The sequence below is a fragment of the Epinephelus moara genome, chromosome 24 (assembly GCF_006386435.1).
Source record: "Epinephelus moara isolate mb chromosome 24, YSFRI_EMoa_1.0, whole genome shotgun sequence".
NCBI classification, from domain to species: Eukaryota; Metazoa; Chordata; class Actinopteri; order Perciformes; family Serranidae; genus Epinephelus; species Epinephelus moara.
Genome location: NC_065529.1, coordinates 17,739,628 through 17,756,920, shown reverse-complemented (window position 1 = coordinate 17,756,920; position 17,293 = coordinate 17,739,628). Strand labels below are relative to the sequence as shown.

The window sequence follows — 17,293 nt, the reverse complement described above, 5'->3', positions numbered from 1 at the left end:
ATTATTAGCTGCTGACAGTCTCTACACACTCCGCCCCCTACAGCTCAACTCTGTTGGGCTGCTCCTTTTCGCGCACTTTAGAATTTCCACATTTCCGACAGTACGCGAACGCAGCTCATCTCCTGAGTGGTTAGCAACATGGAAAGAAAAGGTAACGTTATAACTCACTTTAAAATGCTTTTAACACCCAGTACCCGAGACACACACGCGTTTCTTCAACACATTTCTGTGGCAAAGTAATTCTTAGATTGGTTTTAACAACTGTAACGAGCCACGTAACAGTTGATGAAAAGTAAGAGTGGACCATGCGCTCTGCTGTGTGTGTATGTGTGTTTTAACAGTAAGCTAGCCCGAGCTATCAGACTAACGTTAGCATCTGATTGTGGACAAGTGACGTTATGCGCCAAAACTTTTATTCAGGTTTAAAGCAAAAAATATGCCACGGTGTCCCCAAAATTATCAACAAATTTACCAGGGCTCGACGTGATAATGGAAAAAACCTGTGTGATATTCGCAGTGAAAAGCACCAAGTTAGTGTTAGCGGCTAACTTAAACTACCTCCTCTGTGGGGCGACACACCACCAAGGCCGGTTTACTTCACGTTAGCTTAGAAGACGCGTTTACTCCAGCTAAGTTACCTGCTAATTAGCTACTCACAGTTGCTAATGTAACGACGTAACTAGGATATCTCCTTTACACCTGCTGCCTGAGGTGCAACTGTACTGTTCCTCTAAAATTACCACATAGTCATGAAGCTCTAATAAACAAAACAGCGAATTATATAGTCAAGTATTTTTGCTATAACTTGCTGTTTTCTGTCTACTTTTTAGTACTCGCAATGCAGGCAAGGAAGAAGAGGACGAAGCCCAGGAAACCTGGCAAAAAGTAAGTAGAAAAACCTGCTTGTTTTCTTGTCACAGTTTACCCTCTCTGGTCCGGAAACACAAAGCAGGAGGTGTAACTGCTCTGAATCACAAAAGGATTGACTGCCAAGTAGGTTTTCACTTAACGTTACAACGAATGTGCTTTGGTTTGTATGTGCATACATAAAACATACAATAAACTTATTAAGATGATTAAAAAACAAGGCAACGTACTGTAACACAAAAGAACATAGATATAGAATCGAAAATATACAATAAAAATAAGACAAAGATAGTTTTTAATAGTACTATAACATAATAAGCATGTACACATATAGATAGTGTCTATGGTAAATGGACCTGCATTTGTATAGCGCCTTTCTAGTCATCCGACCACTCAAAGCGCTTTTTACACTACCAGTCACATTCACCCATTCACACACACATTCATACAGTGGTGACCGAGGCTACCATACAAGGTACCATCTGCTACTTTTTTTTTTTTTTTTTTTTAAACTCACTCACACACCGATGGAAGCATCATTGGGAGCAATTTGGGGTTCAGTACCTTGCTCAAGGATACTTCAACATGCAGACAGGAGGAGCTGGAGATCGAACCTCTGAGCCACAGCCTATGAGGGGTCGGGTATAAGAATCCATGTCAGTGGGGTTCGGACCTTGCTGATGAGGCGCACTGCAGTCGGGAAGAAACTGTTGTTACAGCGTGAGGTTTTTGTCCCTGATGGACAGCAGCCTCAGAGGGGAGTGTAACAAAGAGTTTGTGTCCAGGGTGGAGGAGGTCGGCTTCAATTTTTCTTGTCTGCCTCGGGGTCCTGGAGGTGTACAGGTCCTGCAGGGACAACAGATTACAGGCAGTCACCTTCTCAGAGGAGTGGATGATACACTACACTCTGCCCTTGTCTTTTGCTTAGCTGCATTTTCTCACTAGGCTGTAAGGTTGGCAACTTTTAATCATCTGCCAAAATGACATCATGTGATAAGGAGTTGTCCCACTTAATATCATGCAGCTGTTAGTGTGTGTTGTTAGGATAGAGTTATTGGCGGATCTAGCATCACAGTGTATCTGCATGTTTGTGACTTGCGCCTTTACATTATTATATTATATAAAAAAAAACTACGCAAAAAAACAGAAAGGAATATGACATTGAAGTGCTCAAGTACGTTTTTCTGTATAGTAAGGAAGTCATTTAATACTATTTGAAACCGTGTTGATGCTGTCAGTTTGAGTGCTTGCTTTGCCATAATAAGAGCCACTTTGAAAATTGCTTACAATGGTTCTATAAAGTGGACTCGAGTTGACATTTATAACACAACAGATGAAGGAAAATTGATGTAGGTTTTGTTTTTATTTCAAAATCATATTGGTACACATGATGGACATAGAAAATCATCTGAAGTTACGTAAGCCTGCAAAAAGGGGAAAAAAGCCTTTTCAGATGCTTAACAGAGGTGGAGACAGCAGGCGATAAGGGACCTTTTTGTTGAATGCAAATTGGATTTAAAAGCCTGTGTAAATAATACAAATGGCCTCAAGGCACCACACAACAACAAATCTTTGTGGCTGAATTTGTTCTGACATTATGAAGTCAATTCAGTATTACAGCAACTCAATAAGTGGTGCAAAGAGGCTATATTTCACTTTGTGTGTACAATCGAAGCACGATTATTCATTCATTCATTGTCCGCACTGCGCAATCACTTATCCTGTTCAGGGTTTCGGGTGTGCTGGACCCTATCCCAGCGGACATTGGGCGAGATGCAGGGCACACCCTGGACAGGTCATCAGACTATCACAGGGCTGACACACAGAGACAGATAACCATTCACGTTACATTCACATTTACAGGCAGTCATCAGTTAACCTAACCTGCATGTCTTTGGACTGTGGGAGGAAGCCAGAGAACCTGGAGAACACCCACACACAGACCGAACTCTACACACTGGGTTTGAACCTTGAACCCTCTTGCTGTGAGGCTACAGTGCTAAACACTCCTCCACCGCACCGCCCCAGACATGATTAATTTAGTGATGTCTGCAAAATCCCAAATGCTATAAATCTACCTAAAGGCCACTGCGAACAGTGGCATGTGTAGAGAACAAATGTCGTAGCACTGATCATTCATAATTAATTTACAAGTTATCACTTGTTGCTGAGTCCTATAAAGCAGCAACAATGGACATGCTGAATCTTGTTTAGCAAGCCAAGGTTGAGCTGCGGTCAAAAACTGTAGGGAATTTAAAACACCAGCAATGGCTTTACATGAACCATATGTAATTAGAATAAAAATCCATTGGTTACGCATCAAAAGAGATCACTTAATTTTGGGAGCATTCAGTGTCTCTGATAAAACAGTTAGCTACTGTTGTAAACAAAATGTTTGAATAAACTAGTATTAAGAAATAAACAGTTATTGATGACATTTCTATGAGCAGGTGTCAGGTGCACCTGTTAAGTTAGATATTGTGTTTATTTTTTGACACCCAGTATATCATTACTTCTGTTGGTGTTTGTATGTTTTCTCAGGCTAAAGTGGTCAGAAACATCTTGATGGGCCAGAAATGAACAGCAGCACATTAAATTCATCATGTATGACAACACTGCCAAAAACTAAAAGCAAACAAAAAGACCATTCAAACTAGCCAAAACACAAACCCACTGTGGTCTGTGTCCTGAAGTCACCTGCTTGTCCTACCTGCCTAACTTTGATTGATGACCTGCAGATTATGTTTATGATGTTGAACTCCTCAATTATTTCACCTGTCTTTTTCATCAACTCATTCATTTCCTTCATTGATTACCACAGTATCTCCAACTAGCAATCCCTGCTCATGTTGTCATGATACTTGAATTTCTAACTTCGATTCAATACCTAAAAAATATTGATATTCAATACCATTTTCAATACCAAATTGACATTGAGGGCACACAATTAAAAATGTTTTTAATAGGTTGAATATAACAGGGCTATAACATGATTTTTAGGACTTTTTTCCTTGGTTAGCAGCAAAGAACAAGAGAATGACTGTAGTTATCATTAACAATAATTAAAACTTTACATTAAGGAAAACCGTATTCTTCTTGCAGTAGTGCACATTTTTCAGTCTATGAAATTGTCACAAATTCAAATGCAAGTAAAAAACAACACAGAATGTGCCGCAAAAGTCTATAAGAGTGAATGAGAAAGTAAATTAATACTATTAATACTGCAATAAATTAACATTCAAATTTTCAGAATTGACATCAATAAATGAATATGTCTGACAACTCTAATCTCTACTATTAGTCCTGTAAGCGTCCCTCTCACCCATTTACAGCCATCTCTTCCCACTTCTCTACATGTTATGAGACTCAACTCTCACCTGTCTGTGCTTCACTTAATTTTCAATCACCCTCACCAGGAGCAAGCCACATGAATATACCTCCATACTTTGATTCCTCTCACCTCCCTTCTCTCTGCCACCATGCCAGCACGCCTACCTCTTTTTTTCTAGATAGCTTTTATTTTTGCGTAGTTACTTAACAGTCTCGACAGTTGTCTCTTGGCAAATGAGGGGATCACAATATTAATCTCTTGGAAAGGTTTTTTTTTTTTTTTTTTTAATAACTGCATGGCTTGACGCAGCAGCCTCATCACATGCTAAATTAATACTCACAGCTGGAGGACTAATCTCTCCAGCTGTCAGAAGGCTACTGTTTCTCTTACTTGACTTAGACAATGTTGGGAGGGTTAGCTTTAAAACGTACTCCACCATAGTTTACTGAATACATGCCCTAAAATCAAATTAACTAAGTAGTGTTTTCTTTACTTTACTCATACTCGCCCTCTGTCCACATTGAATCCATTAAATAAGCTCTTCTCTTATGTCATGTAAACAAACCATTTAAGCTACCTATCAGCTGTGTGCTTGGCTGAGTACTTGCTATCTTTCTACGTTTGTTCTTTTTAAACATAGGTTTTATATTGTGATATTCACTGGAATTGACATACAATAAAGCCAACAGCAAGTAGATTGTTATTAACATTGGCCATTTACTAGAAACTCTGCTGTCTTGCGATCTCCTTCCGACCAGCTGCCTCCTTTAGGTTTTTGTAGTTAAAGAAGAAGGTGCTGTATCAATTACTGAATCAGCCATTCATCCATTGCAGAGCTTTCAAAGCGAGCAACAGAAATAAACAGAAATGGGGCATCTGACAAAAGTTCAGCTCAAAAAATATAATAGAGCAAAATGCAGCACAAGAGAGGATGAAATCAATTTAAGTTGTCAGGCTCAATCAATGACACGCCAACAAAAAGAGGTGGCTCTTAAGTAGTGATATAAAGGTTTCTATTGTTGGAGCAGTTTTTATGTGTATAGATAAGCTGTTCCAGAGCTTAGGGGCAGCCACTGCAAAGGCTTGGTCACTACTGTTTCAGTGTCTACTTTTGGGAATTTGCAGGAGCACCTGACTGGGCAACCTCAATGCTCTAACCGTAGCATGAAGATAGTTCTGCTAGATAAGGTGGCGCCAGACCATTTAAAACTTTGAAAACCAGTGCTAAAACAGTTTTAAAAGAGAGTACCTGCAGTTAGAATTAGGGCTGCAAATTGTAAGAACTTTCCTTACTCTGTTATTGATGAAATTAACCAACAGTCAATCAATTGATTTAAGAAAAACATAAACTCTGCTTTTACCAAACAATACCAAATGTTTTTTTTTTTTTCAGTCAAAGCTCATATACTCTGACAACATTGCATAGCCTATTGGATGAATAATTAAATTTCAAATGTTGATCAAATTCTTAATGACCAAATAATCAATTGTAGCTTAATTGTTATCATCCCTAGTCAGAATACGTCCAATTTAAACATAACTGTAATGAAATACAGTCACTCATAGTTTGTGTTTTTCATACCTGACTTAGTTACTTGTATTCTATTACTTCCCAACCCTGGACTTGGAGCAGGGGTTCTCCAAAGTCTGTCAACAACCTCCACCCACTGATGTACAGACAACTATCACTGCTTTACTTTGACACTTGAAATTTAAAAAATTGTGACGATTTAAAGGCAGGTTGTGGAGTTAAAAGGAGCATCGTACATTTCTGAACGTTTATGCACAATGACGATGGAAATTGGAGATCATGTTGGAAAGTATAAATCACACTGAATCTAAAGTATGAATTATTGATGAATGAGTTATGTCTGTGCTCATATTTGTCTCAGTTATTATGACTCGGAAAACGAGTGCGGTTTGTGATGCAGTCAGGAGCTAAGGGTTGTGAGGTACCTTAATTGCCTCCATGAGTTGTGTGTCACAGCCATCCCTGCTGCTGACGGGGCCAAATCATCGGGCCAGACGAAAATAGCTAACTTCCTGTCGTTTTTCCGACATTAGCATGCACCTGTCTCTTTCACCTGACACAGTATTTTCCCCCTCTATCCTCTTGACAGCGATGCTGTGCAAGATTTTGCAGTTGAAAATGCATAATTTCTGTCAATGACCATCAAGCAAGTGGCGAGCATCCAAGCATAACTCGACTCCTCTCTCTCTCTCTCTCTCTCTCTCTCTCTCTCTCTCTCTTCTTCCTTCCACCCATTGCACTCCTTCCCTCCCTCTCTGTTGTGTCAGTCGCTCTGTTGTGGCTGCTGTGCTGAGAGGACGCAGCAGCCACACTCCAGTAGAAGAGCCAGGGGAGAGGAGAGCAGACCTGGTCCCAGACCTTTGCTTTAAAGTGCCACTCGCCTTTGCCAAGTTAGTTCAGTATAGACTAGCGTGAAATAGCTGAGGCCAAGTGTCTTCTGGGTCATGTGGCTCCTGGACTGGATCTTCTCCATCAATACAGCTGTGGTGAAGCTAGCCAGCGGTCTCACATGCAAGTGAGTAGTGCATTAGTGGCATGTTTGTGTATGACAGAGAGAAAGCAACATTGACGGAAAGAGATATAAAACTCAGACTTTGCCCATGTCTGTGGTGCTTGTTGACTCTGTGATGAGGGGAGTAGTGTTTTGGTTTGTACATGTGTGCGCCAGATGCCAGTTTACACAGAGTTTGGCTGACTTATTGATGGGATGATCCATTTTTCATTAAGGAGCAGATGCTGACTGTTGCTGCTCTGCGAGGTACCTGACTACCTGCTCATGTGTTTTGCTTTGTGTGTGTGTGTGTGCGCGAGCGAGAACAGGACTGACGATGTCCACGGTGGATTTGCGCTGCCAGCTTTTGAAAGAGCTTATCGCCCACTCAATTGTTTTTTACTTTATTTCTGCATTACATTATTTTTTTCAGACACGAAACCACTTGTTTGTGTAACTTTTATGCCTCCGATGTAATTTTAGGACTACATGTTTACTCAGGAGACTGAACAGGAATAGCCAGCATTGCAGAGTATTTACCAGCGCAGTTGCACTCTATTGTATTTTGCTTTTATCTCTCTCTCCATAGCTGCAGTTCATTACATAACCTATCAAATCTTTTATCATCTGCAGCCCACTGCAGCTCTGTGTCCCTCTGTTTCTCTTTTTTGCTCTTTGTCCTCACCCTGCAGGTTAACCGCTGCCCTTCTTTCCCATCCCATCAGTGGCAGAAATATATAAATATATGGGTGTGTTGATTGTGAAGGAGAGGCGCATTGCTCCAGGCCATGAAGATGTTGGATTTTCAGCATTGTGAACTAAGAAAATCTGCAGTGGTTTAACTGGTGTTGTAGCATACAAAGCTGCAGTGTCCTGCCTGTCTCTGTTTTGTCATCTCATGTCATGTTTTGGAAGTAAAAAAGTGTTGATTCTTGTATGACACAAGCAAACCTCCCCCAGGTGTTGGGGTGCTAAAGTGAAGGTGCTGCAGTACACTCATTTACACTTTGTGTGCATTGCACCCTCAGTACAGTTACCTAGTGCTGCTGTTTCATTCTGCTGCCCAGGCACTTGTCATTGATTTTATCTGGAGCAAGGGGAGGAGGGGGGCGACGACGTAAACTTTTTGGCCGCACTCCATCCCCGAGAGCTCTTTCCTCCCCTGTGCCCTTGTTTATTTTGCTCTACAGATCTGATAGGGCTGGATGGGTGGAAACAATGCAGCCAGGAGAAACCAGGAGACACTGACACACTCTGTCATGTAAGATGCACAGGAGTGATGAGGAGTGATGCACAGGAGTGATGGAGATGTCAAGTGGTTGTGGCTTTGTGTTAGATTTAAGCTCTCACTGGCACGATCACTGGCCCATACAGCAATGTGTCCCAGGCCGCAGTTAAACAGAGCATTTAATAGACTCGTATGTAAGACAGTTTAAGCAGCAGCCTCTGTAAATGGTTTAAGAGGTGTAAAAGTGCGACCGGTTTTGTTGAAGCAAAGCAGGAACTTTGGCAGGGGGATATTTATTGTCAGACTTAGTGAGGCTGCAGTTAATGTCTTTTTGAAATGTCGCTCTCCTTCACTTAATGTTTTCATTCATGTCATTGTGCATTTTTTTTTAGTTTATCCAATGTTCATCTTTGAGAGGGACAGACAGAGGGTCTCATTGTGCTTGTGTTGTTTTTTTTTAAGGAGGAGGAGATGTATCAGAGGAGAACATTCAGATCCTCTTCTATTTTCTCTGTCCTACTAGTTTTTGGTGAAAAAAGCAAAAAAATAATTTCACTATTTGATAAGGCCAGATCTGAAAAGTTAAGAATCACACATTTCGCTGCTCCGATTTGTTGTAATTATGTCCAGTCTACTCTGTCCTGCACTGTCACATTATGCAGTGTTGATTAAAGCAGCTGTGCGGAACCTTTTACCATTTATAAAACTGTCCCTAGTTCGTATCACCCCCCCTTGAAGATCTGCATATTTATTTGAACCCAACAACGACAAAAAAGCCTTTCTCTATATGGCTATTTAGCGTAGCCTCGGTCGAGTCAGACACAACGGAAGTCAGCAAACCAGAATACGACACCTGGAGGCGGAAGTAAGTCTGCGCGCCTGCAGTGGCCCGCAGCCATTAAACCACAGAAGAAGAAGGAGCCGTGTTTACGAGTAGGATTTAAGAAGCAGGCTAAATGACATTTAGTAGGGAGTGGTGAATGATTTCGGACACATTGCACACTCTTGTACGGTAGGTAGTGGTATGCACCTGGAAGTTGTTTGCGATCCACCAATAAATTGAGAGAAGAAGAAGAGCCGTGTTTACAGAGTGTTCTTCGAGTAAGCGGTACGCAACGGGCATTGCTGAACACATAAGAGTTTTACCAGATGTATCTATAAGGACTTGGTTGTACTTTCGATGTCATGGCGGATAAAGAAGGAGCACCATCTAAAAGAAAAAACAGAAGAACAGAAGAAGGCTAAATGGGACAGTGATAGGGCTCGAGCCCAAACGCGTGTAAACCTCGGTCGGGCATTCACCAAGTGGAGAGAGCTGAGAGATTTGAAAGGTTTTACAACTGATCCCAAGTTGGCCCTTTTCCTAATTGATAGGTATGTCATTTTTGTATTTATTTAGAGAATATACCGCAACTTTTTAGACGTTGTTTCACTTCAATATATGAGGACATGGAAGTTATAAGCAAGTTAAATGTAACGTTAGCTGATGTGAACTGCTTTTGTCTAGTAACGTTACAACAAACTCCACAAAATTATCTGTGACTGTGACCATGAACACAAATATACAGCAGGCAGTTGTCCTCAGTTTATAAGAAATTCAGAGCTACACCAGAACATTTATGATTTTCCTCTTGCTCTCCAAAACAAATGCATGTGGTAATTGCCGGTTGCAGCGGAGATTTTACGAATGAAGCCGAATGCCGGCTGCAGTCAGAATTTTACGACACCAGGCTGTGGGTGCCATACTGCTTCAACCAAAGGGGGCACTATAATCAACGAAAACGTAAAGTTCCGCACAGCTGCTTTAAATATGAATGAAGATCCTGTTACTACTACAATAATTTCCCACCTAAAAGAAGAAACAACTTCTCGTGTAGTGTTTAGCGCCGCGGCAGCTTGCATGCGTCGCTCAGTGCTACATCACATTTGTCTGATTGGTCTATCCAGTTGTGTCCAAGGCATTTTGCTCTGTGCCCGTTGATGCATCTTGGAAACTAAAAATGAGCTGAGAGGTTCTAGATTAGTCTGCTAATGCCAGGTTAGTAATTCTCCAGAGATAAAGTTTTTCGCTTGTTAACAAATACATAAATAATGGTTTGGATTGACCAAAAAGTGTAGTTCCCCCAGTACACCAGGTCGTTTGATGCACAGGTGTTGCTTATCTGCAGAAGCTGAGGATTATCAGGACAATCAGTATTAAGTGTCTACTGGTGTTTTGCAGGCAGAGCTCACAAGTTTTAATCATTCTCCTTTCTTTGATAAAACTCCATCAATCACCGCCAGAACTGACATCACAAAAATTGAATCTAAGGAGGAGTGGCTGCACTGCATTAATTTAATTTATCCAATTTCCTATCTTGAATACATCAAAGATAGATGTTAATTTAATTTGATATGTTGCTGTGGACTAAAATGGACTTTAAAACTCACTGATAAGCAGATCAACATCACCATCAGACTCCACTGATAGCATGGCAAAACCTCAGACGTACCAGTCATATTCATTTAATGGCATACTACTGACAAAAACATGAATGACTAACGTACTCAGATTGGTACTTGATCCACATAAAGAAGTACTTGGTGTTTTACACTGGCTTTCATTGAGGATGTGTTTCACTCTGCAACCCTCTCTTCAAGTGTGTTAAGGCCAAAGATAAGGATTTATTCATCTTTTTTTGTTTTTTGAATAAATTGCTATATAACTGAATGGATGATCCATGGCAGTGATTCCACGGTGAGGATGGGCAAACATTTGTGCCTCTGAAAATTACACAGGGTGCAGTCAGGAATTGTGTGGAGATTGAAAAGCAAGCATCAGGCACTTTTTTTTAAATAAACACAATCTAATTTCGTCATTGTCTCAAGTGTGGAATGATACTGTCAAATAGCAAATAAACCATTTCTAGCTGTGGGTGTCCTGCAGATTCCTCTCCTACATCTACGGGTTCACATCGTCTTGATTGTAAAGCCGAAATCTCACAACATGGGCGACCTCACACCTTAACATGAGGAGCGAACCCTGCAGAGGCTGGGGTATGATGCACGTACAACAGTCTTGAGTAGTATAGCTGTTTCAGAACAGCAACAAAAAAAAAAAGATGAGTGAAACATTGTTGGAATGGCAGGCATATGTGACTGGGTTGGGTGGGGGGTGTTCATGATGATGATGATGATGATGATGATGATGGACAGACAGAGAGAGGAAAGAGGAATGGTGTTGTTTTGGTCAGACAAGGAGGAGGGGTGGGGGCTGATGTCGTCCCTCACCTGCAATGCAGTGCTGGGCTGCATCACCCAATCATCTCCCAGCTGTCAGTGAAGGGGGCAGGGCCAGCGGCTGACGACAGCCAAGGAGAGTTCTCGGTCAGACAGAGAGAGGAGAGGGAGCGAGAGAGAGAGAGAGAGAGACAGTGAGTGTGTGGGAGAAAAAGTGAGTGAGAGTGTCAGCGAGTGTGCTCCAGGACTCAGCCTCAGTGTTCAGCCTGCAGCAGAGCTTCCACATTTCTCCTCTTCTTCCTCTCCTCTCTGCTTGTCTTCACCCACTCTGCCCCTTTCACCCTCTTTCCTCCCCTTTCCCCTCTTCGCATTCTGTTTGTCAACCCTTCTTTTATAATCTCTGCTTTTCAGTCATCAGCACAGAACGCTCTCTGCTCCTCTACTCTACTTTTCAGTGTCCATCCTTCTCCCTTTCCTTTTTTTGGTTCTCCTTTTTCTCCTTGCGGATGGAGTGAGAGGGTTTTTTAACACCTCCACTCTCCTGTCCTCCACCTTCTATCACATGGGTATCCGTGCATCTTGCAGGTAAGAGCAGGTTTTGTGTGTAAGAGTATAGGCAGGCAGGCGTGACAACCAAAGGCAGTTGCAAGTGTTTTGAGTGTTACAGAAGTCCTTGAAGTATCCTGCTTTTTGTTCATGTTGTCTGGCCGTCAGAGGGCATTGAACTGTTCAACTGTCGACGTACTGCAGCGAGAGAGAAAAACTTGCATGCACGATCTTCAATGGCACGATCGTCTGCTGTCTTTCGGTGTTAAATGAGAGAATGCTCGTGCTGGGTTCAAAATGTCATTTTTATGTCATGCATTTTTGATGAATATTTCTCCCTAATTCTCGTGCTGACCCATCATTCTGTCCTTGCATCTCTTTTTCTGCACTCTACTTACTATGAATAGTATTCATTTTGGTAGCTATATTTAGATCTAGCCCTTGTCCTGGGATCGAAGGTCCATGTGTCAGTTTTTTAAGCTTAATTCCGTCATATTTTTAAGGGATTTTAACGAACAAAAACTCTGACATAGTTAAAGAACTATGAGTTTAATTTTAGTTCTTGAAAACACTTGAGATTTTTGTCATTTGTTTTGTTGTTAAGTCAAATGAAAGTTTGTGAAAATTTTTCCTCTTGTTTTATTTAGACCAAGTATTTGAACCTCTCCATATCAATCCACCATCCTCTCACATTAGCCAGGCCACAAAGACGTACAGTGTATTCAGTATTGACTCTTTTCTGTCAGCGCAGCAGGTGCTACAGAAAGGAGGTCAGGTGCAAAGCACTAGGGCTGTCCCGAATACCATTTTTTAACATTCGGACCTTCGGCAGAATTTATAACGAATATTCGAATATTCGTTCAGGACCTAATTGTATTGCGGAGTTTTGCACAGCGGCGACCGGATCTTTGCTCTCAAACCACAAAAAAATGTGATATCTCCTTCAGTACATTATTCTATGCTTTCTTTTGATTTTCACATTGGCTGGTCATCCTGTTTAATTTGTCTTCTGATTAAATCGGAACCATTGAAACAAGTTGTAGAAAGCCTCTGCAAGTAATTGGTTGCTGGCAGACACTCTGTGCTGCAATAAAATGGTTAATCAGCAGTGCCGTGCACTGTAGAGCCGATGCGCTGCTGGTTCTGCCGGCCTGAATAGAATATAATGTCTATAGCCTTACTGTTGTGTACAGCCTTTATAGACTGAGCTGAGTAGTGATGCGCGGGTCGACCCGTAACCCGCGGGACCCGCAAATGGACCTGCGGGTCGGGCAGCAGTGATCGTCTGTTAAATCGGTCTGTAAATGATATTTTGACATTATTGGCTATTACTGTCATGGCATCCGAAGGTACTGATGCGTTGAGCAGGTGACAGTCCGCGGTCGTTTTCAAAACACACTTGTGTCACGCACTCCAAAAGAAACTTGTTGAAACTTTAAACAATAATTTATTGTACAAAACGGAGGAAACAAACGTTGACAAAAACGGTTCCATAATTCATATTAAATTCAAAAGATAACGAAAAAACAGCTAAAAGTTAGAGGGAATAGTGATAAAGTAGTAAAACTTGGCATTGATCCACAGCCTCAGACGGATGCGCTCATGCGTGACGTGCGCACAAGCTCAGTTGGTAGGATACTATATTTTCACATTTTTAACAATGCAATTTAAAAGTTATGATTTTTATTTATAACCTACATTTACCAACAACAAAAAGACTACATTTAGCACCAAAAAAATATGTAAAAAATAAATAAATAAGTAAATTAAAGAACGAATATCGAATACCAAATTTTCATAACGAAAACCTACCCATAGAAACGAATATTCGAATATCCGAATATTTGGGTACAGCCCTACAAAGCACAATGAATGAAAAACAGCCAACATCTAATGACATGGATTAATGGATGAACATGATTCTTTTTAAAAACATGCTTTTTAAAACATGTTAGTGCTCTTGTCTTTTTCTTTTTCTCTGTTTTTCTTCTTTAGTCAGTTTTTATCCTTTAGCTTATGGCCCATATTTTCATTAGCAATAACATGAAAAGATTCTGTCACTTTTTGTTGGCTAATATTAATGTCAGCTGGGCATTATCTCATGTTCTAGAAGAGGTGTTGTAAAGAAAGGTGCTTGACAAATGTTTTCACAACTTTTTTCCCACAAAAATTACTTCTAAAGCAAAGTTTAAGACTGTTTTTTGTTATTGGTCATTGCAGTCATTCTTACTTCTATTAAAGAACCTATCGGCTATCAGTCTGATGACGGTAAACCTCTGGGGGCAACAGCCAGTATTTCAGGGGTTGGGTCTAGCCAGCAGATTGTCACTATATAGACTCTATATACAGATATCTGCATATGAATACAGATAAATAAAAAAAAGGCAAAATAGTTGTCTAACGATAGCCGATGGGTTCCGAGATTGCAATTCGGCCAATGCGTTTTGCCTCTTTTGCTCTGCACATGCAACTGTTTACCTGTTGCTCAAACATGATTGGTCAATACTACTCTGACTACAAAGGAAAACCAAAAACCTTTCAGATACTAAAATCTTGTCCCATTGCCTACAGATTCTGTTTACATATGCAGAATGTGTCGAAGAGATGAATGCCACTTTAAAGCTCGTTGGAGATGCAGTGAGCTGGACAGCGAAGAAGAGAATTGTCTTTAACATTTGAAGCACTAGAGATGAGGGAGGAGAGGAGGCTGACTTAGGCAGCGTTTCAGTATTTTTGTGCACTGTGTGCATGTGAGTAAATGAATAAATGCAGTGTTGTTTGGCCTTTGCCACGCAGTGTGTGGGCTGACAAAGTTCCTGCGAGTTAGTGCCAAAATGACTTGAGCTACAATCACAGGCGAGCCCAGTATAAGACTGGAGGCTGCATATTCATCTTTAAGTAAATGTAATAGTATAGTGAACAAAAGCGCGAAACGTAAAAACATTGAAGCAGTTATGGTGTCTACGCTCTGAAATGCTGCTCTCAAATGGAGGGAGACCCAAACATTTTCCTGGTTGAAAACATCCTGAGCAAATGAGAATTTGAGTGTTCCCAATTCTTCAGTGACACCTTTTCTTCTTTGAGAAAAATCTCACAGCAGATGGGTGAATATGCAGAAGCAAAACCATAGAACGAATAATGAGCAAACTCTTTTTGTCTCAGCTTTTTTGCCCAGGAGGATGCCTCCTACATGTATGAGCCAGACAGATATTATTGGTTGCTATTGGGATTATTGCAGATATATCTGATATAGTGTATAAATTGGCAGAAGTGCAAACAGAAGCTGCTTTTTATAAATATTTTACTCTCTAATGTTATTTGTGTTTCATCAAATACCCTGAATTGGTCAGACTCCAAAAAAAAAACCATTTTCTTTAATTCAGTTTAATCGAACTTTGAATCCTGTCCTGTCAAAATAGCAAATAACCCAATTTATTAATTCATCTCTTCACCCCTGACTTCAGCTCCACATTGTTAATTGCCTTTCCCCCCTCAGGAGCCGTAACAAACAGTTGAGCTCTGCAGGCAGCTGAGCATGACACAGCTTTGTAAGCATGCGAAGATGCATCCAAAGTGGTCATTCTGCTGCTGCTGCTGCTGCTGCTGCTGCTGCTGCTGCTTAGAGTTAAGCCAATGAACTGATTAGCTAGACATGCTAATCCTAATGACTTTTCACAACAAAGCACATCACAACAAAGTACAAACAACCAAAGCAATCAGACTGTTTTTTTGTTGTTGGTTTTTGGCCTCCACTGTCACATTTCAGAAGCAATGGCTGTTCACACAGTTAAGAGTAAACAGTTTCTTCAGAGGTTATGTGGCAAAGTCAGCAGCTTAGACCCTCTCATAGCTCAAGAGATAATATGTGACTTGCTTTAATTAGCTCTAAATCCTCCTCAGCACATTCCAGTGTTTACTGTTCGACTCAGTAATTTAAGCTCAAACACCAAGTCCAAATTTGGCACACAGGACTGATGTGCTCTGTAAATGGCTCTGACAAACAAATCTGATTAGAACAATTTGAATGAGAGATTTCGTATGTAAGACCACCGTGTTGTTTACTTGAAATGTGTGCGAAGAAAAAAACATTTTGTTTGTGAGGCAAACATCTGTCTGCACCGCATGCAGAGAACTGGATTTATTGCTGGAAGCTGTTCTTACCTCCACAGTGCACCACCATCAGCTCTCTGCAGTAATACAGGGCAGCATCAGAAGGACTCACGATCTTCCTTTTCTTCCCAATAAAAATGAAATAGTGGGTTAATAATGTTTTGTGTTAAGGCAGGAATGAGTGCTTGTTTACTCATTCTCCGATTTTTCCAGATTTTGTATTTTGAATGAAGGCTTTCTTTAGTTTTTGTACAGCTTCTAGTGTTGAGACAGCATGACAAAGCAAATAACAAGCCACATAGTCTATTTTGTTAAGAGATAAAAGAGGAAAGGTGTTTGTTTTCAGCTTGAAAAGTTTATTTGAGGAATTTAGAAGATTTATGATGAACACAAGATGTCCATCCGTCCAAGCCGGTGATTGAATTTTGGCAAAACATGTTAATGCATTTATTGTGATGCTCTTCAAATTGGCTTCTAGTGGATGCTGGTGAGTTTCTTTGGCTGTTAGTGATTGGTTGATGAGTGCAGACGTGAGGTGTGTGGTGTTTGATGACATGTTTGTAACTCTGCGGTTTGGATTCAGTGGGAGAGATGGTGACGGTGCTGTCTCCTCTTTCAGCACCATGGACAGCAGCAACAGAGCATAGCTATTCAGTTTGTCCAGAAACAAATCATTTATTTAATAGATCCTGAACTACAGAAGCGATGATGATGATGTGTGACAATAAGTCCCTTATGGCATGCTTTAATAACTGACGCAGGTAAAGTCATGTTCCTAGTGAATAGTTTGTGCAGCTGGATGCTCTCCTGTGGCGCGCTAGTTGTAGTTACATGCCGCACCTTCATCTTCATTTCTCCTCTCTTGTTTTACTTGTTTGATTTCCAACTTGAATCCTGTGTGTGAATCTTTTCGTGGAAACAAACACAGTCTCTGTTACTCTCCAATGAGGTGTCCTATATGAACAACTCACCGGAGGATTGGTTTAATAATTTATTCCACTTTGTTCAGATTCACACAACACGGCATGCTCATTTAAGCATTGTGCACCAGTCACCATCAGTTATTCAACAATGCAATTCATGTTTAATGAAATTAAGTCTTGGTCCAAAGAGTCTCTTTGTTTAATAGCCTACTACTTGGTTTTGTGGTGATGTTCCAGCTTTAGTTGAAGCCGTTGGGACTTATTATGGAGCTGACTGACACCACAGATTTCTAAGCTTTAAAATGTACTTCTTCTCACTTTGGTCATTGACGCAATCGTACTCATTCATGCTGGTTTAAGTGAATTCCAATTCTACTCCAGGAGTGTGCTTTAGTGTGTGTCAAATTTAGGTATGATGAAAGTATTTCACGCTTGATTATACTTCAAAGCAAAAATGACTACAAGCTGAATTAAAGCTAATGTGTAGAAGGAGAGATATGATGTAAGGTTTTATATATAGTAAATCTGGATTGAATACAGGGACAAA

The 17,293-nt window shown here is 40.7% G+C and overlaps 1 protein-coding gene across 1 annotated transcript in view; it reads left to right on the top strand.

Annotated features, from left to right (window-relative positions):
• Nucleotides 1-55: 55 nt before the first annotated feature.
• srpk1b (SRSF protein kinase 1b) overlaps nt 56-17,293 on the top strand; it is a 29,799-nt gene continuing 12,561 nt past the window's right edge. Inside the window, exons 1-2 of the mRNA XM_050037104.1 lie at nt 56-151; nt 831-885. Of these exons, the coding sequence (XP_049893061.1) occupies nt 139-151; nt 831-885 (68 nt within the window). The 5' untranslated portion in view covers nt 56-138. The remainder of the gene's footprint in view (nt 152-830; nt 886-17,293) is intronic.